Source organism: Alligator mississippiensis, chromosome 8 (genome assembly GCF_030867095.1).
Source record: "Alligator mississippiensis isolate rAllMis1 chromosome 8, rAllMis1, whole genome shotgun sequence".
In the NCBI taxonomy this organism is placed as follows: Eukaryota; Metazoa; Chordata; order Crocodylia; family Alligatoridae; genus Alligator; species Alligator mississippiensis.
Genome location: NC_081831.1, coordinates 10686813 through 10700648, shown reverse-complemented (window position 1 = coordinate 10700648; position 13836 = coordinate 10686813). Strand labels below are relative to the sequence as shown.

The window sequence follows — 13836 nt, the reverse complement described above, 5'->3', positions numbered from 1 at the left end:
CTGTAATTGATAGTCGGAGCTTCTAATGTCTGATGATTCAGGTCAGGCCAAAAAGCTAACCCAGCATTCTCTCATCCATCAGACAGACTGGAATTTCTTGATGCCCTAAATAGCTCGGTCCACAGTTCCCAGGAGGTCAATGGGATGAAAAAGTTGGTCCTTTAGGCCAGGGACAGAAATTGGAAACTAGTTCAAATCTGTAACACAACAGAAGTTTGGTGCACATAAACCACTTTCAAAATGGCTGAAAACAGTTTAAAATAAACCTGAATGGATGTAGTATCAGACTAAACTGATTTAGGTTAAATCGGTTTATGGAACTTCTGTCCCCTCCAGATTCAAGTTAACTCATTGTCCCCCAGCGTGCCAGGAGGCTCTGCATCTCTCTTGCAAACACCCCCTTGCAGGGTGGGTGGACTAACCTTGGCCCAAACTGCCTGCTCCAGGCTTGGGCCGCTGCAGGCATGTGGCTGCATTTCCAGAATCAAAAGTGAATGTCTGTTCACTTGCTTATCAGTTCAACTTACGCAGCTTAGACTAACCTGGGAAGACTGAATCGATTCTGCCTTGGGCTTTTTGACTGTCTGTACTTAGCCTTAAGGTCTAAAGAAAACAAGTCAAAGCCACAGAGCTCAGATCTGAAGCTCACCTCTTGTGGCATTTCAGACGGTTTTAGAACTGCAGCCGTGGCCCATCTCTGATTTAAAGACAAGCAAGTGTTTGGTGGCTCCCTCACCATGTCTGTACTCCCTGGGGCTTCCTGCATATTCAGGATGAAGATGGTTTCCTGCAACTGGAAAGGAAATGTGCTCTGCAGCCTTTTATTAATGCTTCATAAAGAGCCTTATGATGGTGTTGGAGTGCCGACCTCCAGGGGAACATGGGGACATCAGGCTCATCAGCCATCACCACCCCAATCAGCACTTCAAAGAGTGCTGCTGCTACCTCCACAGCCTGCCGTCTCCTGTCCAGGTGACATGACTGTATTAAGGAAGGAAGATTCACTTGGGCTCTCATCTCTGCTCTGTGCCTCACCTCCAAGACTGTCAATGAGAAGCAGGCCAGGATCTTTGCCCTACGCAGAATATACTGCCTATCCCTGCATACATTTCTGCACTGTTCTCACATCCTTCAAATTGCAGGCGAATCCTCCAGAGCAAATGCACACATCTCTCCCATACAGTCCATCTATCACCAACCAGATCCTATCTTGTTCTCACAGGAGATGGCAAAAAGAGCTCCCAAGCTTTCAAGGGAGGTAAGTATTTTGTAAGGTTTAATTTTCAACTGTTGACATTATAGCCATGAAGTTTCAACTGCGCTTACTAGAGGGGCCGGATTATTGTCCTAAGTAAGAAACCCTGGAATTAAGAGTAACCTAGAATTTCGATCCTATTATGTCTGGCCCCACATCAGGAGCTGGAAAGTTTCTTTTTGAGTTGGAAGGAAGCCATGAATGGAGAACCAGAAGGGTATGTTTTTCTTCTTCCAAACAGCACAGAGAAATTATCTGAGTACTGGTGGAGCCTTGAGGATCTGCATATTATGCTGTTCCTGTTGCGCTATTTTTACTCCTGTTTTTACTGCCTGCCACTTTAAACAGCCACTATATAACAGCTACCAGTGGTCTGGTCAAGGAGGACTGGACAAAAGTCCCTTAAAGAGTGCTCCTTGGGTACCTAAATGGGTCACTACTGAATCACGTGGGATTCTGCTCTCCTCTATAGCGTCCTGGCAGGTTGCCTTCGTTTTGATTTCCTAGTAGGCTGGTCTTGATGTCGCCCCCCACCACTTTATCCCTGTGCTGACTCCAAGCTACAATATGATCATTTTGAAGTAGTACAGCCATAGGGTATCGTGCTGCCCAACAACAAAGTCATGATTCACAGCCCAGCCTGCTGCGGGGCTGGTTTGTGTGTGCTGGCCATGCCTTTTCCAGCTGCCTGCGAGTTGGGCTGTTAGTGCACCTTGTATTGTGCTCCTGGCTATATAGGGTGAGATCAGCTGGCCTATTTCAGGGATGAATTGGGTGCAAGAGGAGACTTTTCTGGGGACAGAAGGCAGTTCAGGAGTTCTCTGTTACAGTTTCTAACACAGATGTGATTTGCTGTGCTAGCCTGAAGACAGGCAAAAGGCAGGGCAGGGTGGCACCTAGAACGAGAAGTTAACTGGTTCAGAGAAATGAGCTTTTGCAGCAACAACCTACTTCATCAGATAATGTCTGTTTAGTCCAGAGAATAAGTAACATCCCTGACCAAGTAGGTAGCAGCTACAAAAGCACATACAACTCTGAACCAGTTAAATTGCCACGGTATCTGACACAGAGTCTAGCGAGTACCTTGTATAAGTAAAGTTATATCATGCTTTACTCAATAAGGCTTACAGCATAGGCACCCAGAGACTATGATAGATTGGTTTGCACAAAAGGAAAATGATCATTTTTTTTGTAAAGCTTTCAAAAGGGTGTTTGGGACTCTATAAACACAGGAAAGGACAAAGGCTATGCCCCAATGAGCTTGAAAACAAAGACGCGGCTTCTCAGCTGATGCAAATTGGTGTAGTCAGTGGAGTCCGTCAAAGTCAGCAGAGCTACACTGATTTGCACCGGGCGATAATCTAATGAGAAATTAAAGGAGAGACACTGAATAAATTAATCCAGCAGCTCTGAGAAGCCTAGGGTAGTACAACAGGGGTCCCTATCTGACCCTGGGGCAACCTTATCTGTTAGTGGCAGGAATTACAGTGCTTTAAAAGAAGTCTGCATAACGTCCTCACTTCTTCCATGCTTCCTTTAGCTCTGGTAACAGGGTCTGCACAATGGCGCGTCCTGACGTGAATGAAGCTGGAGTCGAGGGTTATTCAAAGTTCTCAGTCTCCCTAACCCTCGGGAGCTGCCTAGACTAATTTCAAAGATCGATTCATGATGCTACTGCTCTTACACACACTCACCCCTCTTCTCCTCCCCCCTCCCAGCTCTGTCCATGCGATTAGGAGGCTGCTCCAGCAATGGGATGAGCATTTTTAACTCCTTCTACAGGAAGTGCGGGTTCTGGGCATTCAGCACTTCCTAGGAGGCTCTGAGCCCCTGATTGGATTGGGCCATGAGTTTGTTTTTCAAGAGGTTTCCCTATGTAAAAGCTTTCAGTGAAAGGTTGGCTTCTCTGCAAACATTTATTTCCTGTATTTCATTTATATCCGTAGTGCTGCGGCCCAAAAGCCCATGGATGACAATACATCAAATGCAGACATTTTAATGGACTTTCTTTGAGCATTCCAATAACCTGCAATAGAGATTCAATTAAGGCAGCTGAGCTGGCTTTTCCATGCAATCGCCACATCTAATGGACTCGTCCATCTTGAGAGTTTCTTCAAGTCAATCCACAGAAGTCCTTTGTTTCTCGGGGACTTCCTCCTCGACGCTCAAAGGCTACAGCTCAGTCTCCCTGTCCATCGCTTTTTTATGCACCCTTCCATGTAATATCTGGGTGCCTCGAGAAGAGTGCCCTACCTGGACACATCGATGGAAAATGTATCATCCGAGTTTGGCGTAATGAAGCAGCATATTGATTCGAATCCGATACCGACTGCCAACACCCGGTTGTTCAAAGTACCCTTTCTACTTCACTCAGACTCATAGTAGGCCCCTTTCCAATCTGTATACGAGACAAATCATTCCCACCCACTTCCAGGATGTGATGGGATGCATCTGGGCATCACAGAAGCCAAATACAGCTGGTCAGGATATAGACCCACTTCTGTGACAGGGAGAAGCAAGACAAAGCTTGGGCATTTGAAGTTTGTATTACAGAAGCCCTAGTACACTTGGCAGTGTGTGGACCCCTTGCCCTGTCCCAAGGAGCTTACGGTTGAAACAAGACAGCCGAAGGAAAACGAACTATGCAATGTGAAATAACTTACCCACGATTAAGGACAAAGTCAGGACTGGAACTCAAGGCTCCGGGTCTCTAGCCCCTTGCTCCATCCCCTTGGCTCTGTGTTGGCATGACACACATGAGGATCATCCTTGAGATCATCCAGGTACTCCTGTAATACAAAGAATAATCATTATACTTCCCTGGGCCCACTTGTAACACGCCTGTTCCAAAGCCGATCAAATTTCCTCCCCGAGTCAGTTTTACAATGAAAAGTGGCTTTGTTTAGTCAACAGAAGCGGTAACACATGTGATTTTGTTGTTAACAGAGCTGTAAGAATTTTAAGTCCTTCTTGGGAACGTGTCTTTTTCAGCTGGCTTTTCCAGCCGTCACAGGGTGCTGTATCTGTCTTTGTAAACAGCTACTGAATAAAACATTCGGAGTGCAGTCGCACTTTGTACAAGTGTCAGGCAGGTTTATAAAGTTTCAGAGAGAATAAATCAACTGCAAACTGGTGCCTTAGCTCCTCATGAATATCTAATTTGGAAGCACATCTCTTCCGAATATGCTTATGAAATTCAAATTTTGTGCATATTGTCAAAATGCTTTCACACAAACTAGAACAAATAGACCCATTTGGTAAGGATGGCAGGCAAGAGGCACTGCACCGTTGTATGAAGTGTCTTGTTTCTGCTTTCTGACTTGATTTTTTCCTCCCCCTTTAAGAGGGGGGGGGAAGGCTAAGCTACATCCTCAGATGGTGTACAGATGCATAGCTCTGCTCAAGTCCGTGAAACTCTGCTGATTTATGACCGCTGGGGAACAGGCCCTACCTTTACTGGAGCTTTGTCTATATTCAGGAATAACTCCACCGAGATCAACTGAGTTATATTGCTGTGCAACCAGCATAAGCAAGAAAAGAAAAAAAATAAATCAGACCCAAATTTTACACGCAAACACTGCACTCGCTTGTTAAAAGTCCAAAGGAGAACAGAGCCTGATTCTGAGCTCGCGTATGCCGGCATATAGCAAGAACAATTCAACGGCCGGCAATGAGCTGCACGAGTGTAAATGTGGAGTAGAAGCGCAATGTGGCAGCGTTCAGATTCCACCGCGATCGCTCGGCGTTCAGGGCCTCACGGGAAGCATTTATCATCGAGAGCGAGCGCAGAATCTGGCCCAAAGGGTCTAATCCTGCAGCGTGCTGAGCAAGCTCAAGTCCCACCGTTCCTCACTGGTTACTGGCAAAAGTCCAGCGCTTCACAGAATCAGCCCCTCGCTTTAATAATCAGGGAGCTATGAACTTAGCCCGATTGCATTTTTTCCCCCCCCCATGCAAAAATGCTGTACATTCCTTTATGCAGGTTTCCATAGAGTTGAACTGTTACTATTTTTTTTTGTTGTTGTTAAAGAGGTCAGCAAAGCACTGTACAGTGGGATCTTACTTTCATGAAGCGTGGAGGAATTTGAGACACTTTTCGTAGCTAGATGGTGGGGCTGGAGTGCAGCATAAAAAAGGACATGGGGATGATTTCAAAGACGCGTTGCTTTGCAGATAAGTTTCAACGTGTCTCTCCCCCCTCCGCCCCCCCAGCACACACTTCCTGCGTTCAAATGTGATATCCTCATTTTAATTGCTTCAATCCTATTAGTTGTTCTTTTTAACAAGTGATTGTATATGCCCTCAGTGTAGGGAAATCCCTCGATTGTGGGCTCGTGTTATTTAGACAAGTGCTCTTTCAGAAGTAAATGCCATTCTTAGCATAGGGAAGTACTTTAGGTCTAAAGGGGTTAAGAAGGCCTCCTTGCATTCAGAAACATGCAGGGGTCCCACAGTGCCAGTTCCAGCCTTTTAAACTCTTTCCAGCTTTTTTTTCTTGCAACAAATCTGTCTGACTGCCACCAGGACATAGGAAGCGTGTGCCTGTCAAAGAAATCAAGTTTACTTTTCCCGAGTTGTTAAACAGAGGCAGGGTATAAATACAGCTAACTCTGCTCGGACTATTAGCATTTCTCTTAAAATAAGGGAGTTACTTCCTAAGACCTTTAATCCAATGAGGTCCAGACCAGACTGCTCTATTGACAAAGACAGGAAGGAAGCTTGCTGAAGTTGTTGAGAAGGCAGGTGTATTTGGACTTTTCTGAACATTTCAGGCTTGCAAAAACAAACAAACAAACAAAAAATCAGCTCAATTGGTGACCTTTCCTTGGAGAAATTCAGAGATGCCGTTGGTATTGTTTGCTCAGTGGATGTGGATCTTGCTGGGGAAGACCACTGTTCTCTTGCTGTTGGAGGTCCCCTTAAAGGGTAACGCTTTACCTCCAATACGGTATTCTCATGCTGGGATATGCCCGAATGACATGAACCCTAACCTGTGGGTAGATGCACAGAGCACCTGCAAGAGAGAGTGTGAAGCGGACTTGGTGAGTGATGAACGTTTTTATATCCTTGGTCGTGGCAATTAGATGTGTGTGTGTTTGTGTCGCAGTGTATTTCTATTATAAAGTAGAAAGGCATCAGCAGCGTGCATGACGTGATCCAGGCAATGCATGTGTTTAACTGAAACCTTGTATTTAAATATAAAAATGGCTGATGACCTACCTGTTAAGGGTGGAGATATTTCAACGGAGCCACTTCTCTAACTGACTATACAACTTTGAACGTACATAGATTTCACTGTCTCGCCCAAGGGAACTGCCAAACCTCGACAACTTAGGCTCAGGAACTTCATTTGTTATTGGACCAGCTCACAGCACATTAGCCGGCTCAATCTCAACATTTTTGGTTGCCATGATAAAGACTTTGCTTCCCAGGAGAGACTTCTCCAGGATGCTACTTGACTTGGCATGCACATCACCAGCCTTTGCTGCACTTGGTAAAAATGACCATGCAGATATTTTCTCCTATGATTTTTCCAGCTCAGTATGTTCTTAGCTGACAAGTCAGAAGATCATTTTTCCAAAGGCCAGCACTGCCAACTCAACCTGGCATCTGAGAAAACCTGCTCTTCCTGCCTCCTTGCATCCTCTCCAGCAATAAAGACTCTGCAGTCAAAACCAAGGTGACTGTGTCATGATGCACAACATCAAAAAAAAAAAAATTCCAGTTGCTCTCGACTAGCGGGATTTGTGTTTTTAAAATAGTGACGATTTGCACTTGTCCATCAAGAAAGCAGGTGTCGTTCAAAAAACCACAAAGCGAGCTGATGTGTTCGTGTGCTGGGTAACAAGATGTTAGTCTTACATTACCTTTTCTGACTAAGCTGACTTTTTAATTTAACTGCCAGGTGCTGCAAAGAATGGTAAAAACTGCTCCCGTGATGGTTGAGGACATTGCTTTCATAGTTTACTGGTCAGAAAGTGAAATCCAGACACCACTTGGGGAAATACAAGATGCGGTTTGCAGGAGAGCAGAACAAAGTCCCCAGGCAGATTCTCAGTAGCTACAAAGCGGTAGAGCTCCACCGCCGTTGTTAAAGCTACGCGGGTTAACCACAGCTGAAGAATTTGCACATTTGCTTACACATCTTAGTCCTGCCTGATTAGAAATGGGGAAGGAGCTGCAATATGGCATCATCTAGTTCCTCTGAAATAACAAATATGGTAGCTGAGGAGTGGCCAGATCATTAGCTTGATGGCATTAGAAAGACTCTGTAACGGTTGCTCTCTGTTATGGAGAAATTCAACTGAATTCATTAAAACTACAGAGGTCCAAATCATACCCCATTACATATATAGCAGCAACGTTCACATTTCACTAAAGTGATCCACGAATGACACGTTCTGTATTCTGATGCCAGACCCGTTTCAACTACATTTCTCGGTCAGAAGGGCAAAATGCAGCTAACACCAACCAAAATTTAGAATTGGCCATATTTCACACCTGCTGCCTAAATTACCGGTAACAACTGATGCTCAGCAGCACGACTAAAGTTGGGATCAGCCCAGGCACGAGCACAGAGGGTATAAAATTGGTGGCCACCACTACTGCCCAGCACACAAAAACTCTTCGCTGTGCCGTCTCGATGCTGCATTTGATAGTAAGAGCAACGTAGAAATAAAAAGCAGTCCATCAATGGATTCTTTTTTGCATCATGGAAACCAAAGTAACTCTGGTGCAAGAACTGGTTTTCGCTTTAAATTCTGAGGTATTTGCTATAAATTAGACAAAGAACAATTATAAATCTGTGATTGTTTTCACTCCCGAAGTATGCTGCTAGTCTCAGGAAATTCAAATAATACTTCACATACTTCTGGGGAAAAGCAGGATTAATGTCTAGAGCCATATGATAAGACTTTCCATCCACTCTTGTTTCAGGGCCTTGTCCTTTGCCATTAGGAGTGTTTTACCACCGGGGAGGGGGATGAGCGGTTGTGGAATTTTAATCAACTGTTTCATGCAAATTATATTTAAAAAAAAATTAAAAAACTCTAGGACTTCATGTTCTAAGAAACAAAAATTATACTTCTGCCTTCTGCAGCATCTTCCACTGAAAGATCTTAAATCTCTATAAATAGCAGTGAGTTTACCCTCATAGCTTTCCCAGAGAGACAGAAATGTGACATTGCCCCCATATCACTGATGGGAAAAAAAATCAGCTTCAGAGAGGCAAAGTGACTTATCCGAGGTCCTCGAACACCGGGTCCTCTGCAGCAGAACTGGGAAGAGAACTCGGGGGTCCTAAGCCTAATCCTCCAATTTAACCTTAACAGCACAAGAAGGAAGCTCGCTGAAAGCTTCACTGTTTTCTGCTTGCTTGTGTTTCTAAAAATGACTTCCCGTTGAGTCCCAGTAACGGTTTGGTTATTTTATTTCGTATTAGGAATGCGAGACCTTTGAGAAGTGCTGCCCCAATGTTTGCGGCACAAGGAGTTGCGTGGCAGCTCGGTACATGGATGTCAAGGGGAAGAAGGGGCCTGTCGGGATGCCCAAAGAGGCAACGTGTGACCGTTTCATGTGTATCCAGCAAGGCTCGGAGTGCGATATCTGGGACGGACAGCCTGTGTGCAAATGCAAAGACAGGTGTGAAAAGGAGCCTAGCTTTACCTGTGCCTCTGATGGACTCACCTATTACAACAAGTGTTATATGGATGCAGAAGCTTGCATCAAAGGCATCACGTTGAATGTTGTCACTTGTCGGTACCATCTCACCTGGCCAAATACTAGCCCTATCCCACCAGAGACTACAGCTCGCCCTACCACAGCCTATTCAGAGACAACCGTCATCGATGTCCTTCCACCTGCTCTAGTTAACAATCCAGTCCATCAGTCGGTCTACGTGGGGGAGACCGTTAGCTTTCTCTGCGATGTCACGGGCAGACCCAAGCCAGAAATCACCTGGGAGAAGCAAGTAGATGGTAAGGAAAAAATCATAATGAAGCCAAATCACGTCAGAGGGAATGTTGTGGTGACCAACATTGCCCAGCTGGTGATCTATAACACCCAGCTTCAAGACGCAGGCATTTACACTTGCAGTGCCAAAAACAGCGGCGGCCTTCTCAGAGCCGATTTCCCCTTATCGGTCATCAAAGGAGAACCTGCAAATAAAGAAGCGTCCCAAAACAAAACCCACTTCCCCACCGACGAGTGTCTGAAGCAGCCAGACAGCGAAGACTGTGGGGAGGAGCAAACCAGATGGTATTATGATGCGAAGAAAAACAACTGCTTTACATTTATCTATGGGAACTGCAACAGCAACCTGAACCACTTCGACACCTATGAGAACTGCATGCTAACTTGTATGAACGGTCCGATCAACATTTGCAACCTGCCAGCCCTTCAAGGTCACTGCAAAGCCTACGAGCCCAGATGGGCGTATAACAGTTTGACAAAGCAATGCCAGTCCTTCATTTATGGCGGGTGTGGAGGCAACGAGAATAACTTTGAAAGCAGAGAGGCCTGTGAAGAGATGTGCCCTTTCCCGAAGAACACGCACTGCAAAGCTTGCAAGCCTCGCCAAAAGCTGGTGACGAGCTTCTGCAAAAGCGACTTCGTGATCCTGGGCCGTATAACAGAACTGACCGAAGACCAAGATTCTGGGCACGCCCTGGTGACGGTGGAGGAGATCCTAAAGGACGAAAAAATGGGCTTAAAATTCCTCGGGAAGGAACCTCTAGAAATCACGCTTTTAAACATGGACTGGAGCTGCCCGTGCCCCAACATGACCACGGTAGATGGCCAGCTCATCATCATGGGTGATGTCCATAATGGGATGGCCGTCCTGCAGCCAGACAGCTTTGTGGGCGTCTCCAGCGTCCGGCGCGTACGAAAGCTTCGCGAGGTCATCCACAAGAAAACCTGCGAGCTTTTGAAAGAGTTCTTAGGATTACACTAACCTTACTCAGAGGTGTCAGCCTTTCAGATCTGTATGTTTTATAGGGCTAATGAGAGCTAGGCTAGTGCAGAAGCTAAAAAAGCTGTTCGAAGATGCACTGTAGGAATTATGCAGAACCCTTATTTTAATCCATTAATGATGCTTAGCAACAATGTAGTATGCTCTTTGGCAAGCACGTACAATAGCAGCAAAAGGCTATTAATCTTGCATCAAAATCAATTCGCCCATATAGAAGTGCCATTTAACTAGCTGACTCACTGCAGTAATTACATAATTTTTATGTAGCTTCCATCATAAATGACTGAATTCATAGCATTTTTTTTTTTTTTTTGCAGTTAATTGGTACAAAGCTAAGTAATACATACTGTCAACTTAATCTGTCTCATTTGCAGTATGGAAATGTTAATGGTAAGTCATTATAAGTAAGTCATACTCTCTTGTTTCCTCATAGCAGCACTAATATATTTCAAGATAAAACACTGTAAATTATTGTCTATATTTACTATAATTATACAGGTTAAGTCAATCTATGCATTATGAATTTGATCACCTTTGAGTAGAAATTTACATAGCAATCTTCTTTGGTTTGTGCCTCATGTTGAATACAGTGAAAACAAATCCTACACTTCTACCCCCAAAAAACAGCCTCTCGTTGGAAGTCAACTGGACAATCATCCTGAGTGCAGTCCCCGGGACAACAGACACGTCACCAAAGCCCAACGCCGTTTCACACCGTGCCATGAGAATGGCACTGCTCATTTTACCGCACTATCCTATTTGTGGTTTTCAATACGTACGGTGAAAGTCCGACATGAAAAGGTGTTCTGAAGCAGAAAGGCTGCGAGCCATTTTGGTTTTGAAAACCCATTGCACGTGAGACTGTGCAGTGATTTATTGCTTCATTTTGTCAGCAGGCCCGATTTGCTAGGTTATAGGGTAGAATTACAGCAGTCACAATGACATTAAAAATAGTAGAGTGCAATGCACATACTGAAAGAGCCTATTATACATGCAAACTGCTCACAAATCTGATATACCCACACGTGAACAAAGTGCACAATAAAAGTATCTATCCTTTTTTTTTTTTTTATATTTCCACCTAATTCTGCCAGAATTTTTACCAGAAAATGTCCTTCCAGCCAGTAAACCATTTTGTATATGGGCGCTGTATCCATGTGTACATAGAAATACGCAAAGACAGAAAGGTCTGTATGGGTGTATACACGCAATATCAATCTTGAAATCATACTTCTGTGTACTAAACTGAAAAAAGTTACATCTGCACAATTTTTAAATAAAGAAAAGGCTGATCCTGGAAATCTCCTGCCTCTTTGGAGGAATGTCATTGCACCGGCATTGTGAGCGTCATTCTCCTATACTTGATTTTTGTCCCTACTATGGTCTTTTTTCAGATGGGTAAGTGAGTTACTGCAACAGTGCTCAGTGCTGGCTGTTGTTGCACAAAAGGCCAATTCAAATATGGATCTGTGTCGAGATACGCTGTGCTCTAAGGGAAGGAGGACGCAGTTAATGCTACTCTGTGGTGCCATCTAACGGCTAATTCAAGAGCCAGCAGGAGGCAGCTAATTGCTTGCATTGCAGAGGGGAAATGGTGTTGAGGCAGCAAAAAGCGTGCATGTGCGTTTGAATGTGTAAGTTGGGCCTGATTATGAAAAGGACATGAGGAAGTCTATAAAAAATAGGTGAACTAGCCAAGCACTGGGTTTAAGCACTCCATGACAGCGCCTGAACTCGGGAGGCCAAGCTACGCTGTGTATTTTGCAGGTGGCAACAAAGTTTGCAAAGACGAGATCTAATGGACAATAAGTGACAAGCCACTTTTAAATATCGTGCCTGACTTTCCTTCGCACATAGGTCCCTTTACACCACTCGGGCAATACAAGTGTACCTCCAAGTGCTTTTATATCTACCATAAGTACCTTCTTCGTTAAGGCAACGTGAAGGGGCTGTAGTGAAAATGAGAATTAATCCCCTCTCCCTTTGGCTCACCTTTTTGCGGGGGTTACACATCATAAACAGGCGTGCTCTGAGCCACAGCTGGGAAAAGGTCAGTTACATTTTTATTTCCCTAATTTAAAGAAAGCCGAATATGATATTGGTCGCTACATCTGAACCACGGCCAAGAAAATAATTGTATGTTTTTTGTTGCATCTTAAGCCTACGTAAGGAAAATTACAATTAAAAGTTCATAACATTTACATATCTTCTTGAGATGACTGTTTTGTGCACTGAGCTATGCTGACGACTGTCATTCTTTCAATTCCATTAGAGTCCAGGACCTGCTCCAGGTAATTTTGATATGTCATTCACCACCTTTCCTGTAGGCTGTTTGGCAAGCAGCAAACAAGAACTGGCATATTCCTTCCATACTTTTCTGACATAAAGGCATCTGAGTGAATGTTTAATAATGGCTGGGTTTATAAAGTGATTTTCTCCAAAAGCTAAAGGACTTCTTTGCAAATGTGGGAGTGATCAAATTACTCTAGAGACACGTACTCAATTGTTACAGAAGGGTGGAAATGTACCAAGTAGCAAATATCATACAATTGCTTTGGCTCTCAGCTAGCAAAATTAAAGCACTGAAATCTGGCACTGGTACAGCTCTTAGATTCACTTGTATGGAAAGTATTACAGTCCATGCCTAACTTTATGCCACAGTAAAGTCAATGGGACTTAAGCACGTAGCTCAAAATTAAGTATGCATCTAAGTGCCTTGCTTAACAGGATCTGACTGTTGCCCCAGGACCATGGAAGATAATGTAGCATCACAATGTTTCCTCGTCTCCCCACCTTCGCACAAGAAAAGAAATCAGCTTGACTTCAAAGCTCACTGGAGATCGCTGCAGTCTACTCACTAATGCCATGCTGCGTGTACATAACCATCACATCTCATTTGAGGGTCTCAAAGAACATCACACAGACCTTAACTAAGTGAAGTTCACGGCCTCCCTGATTACAAGAAGGAATTCATGGGGAATTAAGTGTGAAACAAGGTGTGAATTAAAAGCATACCCACTCTTCCATACTAACCCCTTGTGTAGACACGCTTATTCTGCATGTAGAAGGCCTCTTTGCAGCATAGGGCAGTCTGCTTAAAACTACACACATTCATCACTAGCCCAGGAGAGGTGTCCAGAAGGGGACCTGGCATATAACATTCATTTTCTTGCAAGGGATAGGCTGGGAGCAAACGGAGCCTACTGCGAGAGGCAATTCAGAAGCCATCTAGCAGCACATTTGCAACGTCAAATATGCAAATAGTGGTTTAGGTCAGGAAGCGAGAAGAACAGTGTCAAGCTCAGGTCTCTTCTACACCATTTTTGTACTAGCATAACTACATTGATTTATTTTTGACTGATATGGATGTACTAAAAGGACTTCCGCTGTGCACTTCATTGTACTGGTCCACAAGAGCCTTGTACTACTAGAGTACCTTCTCCTTCCCTTGTGGGAAGAGTGAGGGTGTGATCAAAGCTCAGTCTAGCTCTATCTATCCACACTGTAGAGCAGGGGCGGGCAATTATTTTGGGCAGAGGGCCGCTTACTGAGTTTCAGCAAGCCATCAAGGGCCACATGACAGGCAGCCCAAGGCAGATAAATATTAATT

At 44.4% G+C, this 13836-nt stretch overlaps 1 protein-coding gene and 1 long non-coding RNA gene across 7 annotated transcripts in view; one reads left to right on the top strand and one right to left on the bottom strand.

Annotated features, from left to right (window-relative positions):
• Positions 1 to 13836, bottom strand: part of LOC106737885 (uncharacterized) — a 78342-nt gene that overhangs the window by 44089 nt on the left and 20417 nt on the right. For all 6 annotated transcript variants that reach the window (XR_009463819.1, XR_009463816.1, XR_009463821.1 and 3 more), the window contains exon 2: positions 3919 to 4044. This is a non-coding gene — a long non-coding RNA (uncharacterized LOC106737885). The remainder of the gene's footprint in view (positions 1 to 3918; positions 4045 to 13836) is intronic.
• On the top strand, positions 5260 to 12347 carry WFIKKN2 (WAP, follistatin/kazal, immunoglobulin, kunitz and netrin domain containing 2). The gene is made up of 2 exons (XM_019494469.2): positions 5260 to 6297; positions 8697 to 12347. Exons 1-2 carry the CDS (start codon positions 6097 to 6099, stop codon positions 10206 to 10208), a joined length of 1713 nt encoding a protein of 570 aa, XP_019350014.1. The 5' UTR covers positions 5260 to 6096; the 3' UTR covers positions 10209 to 12347.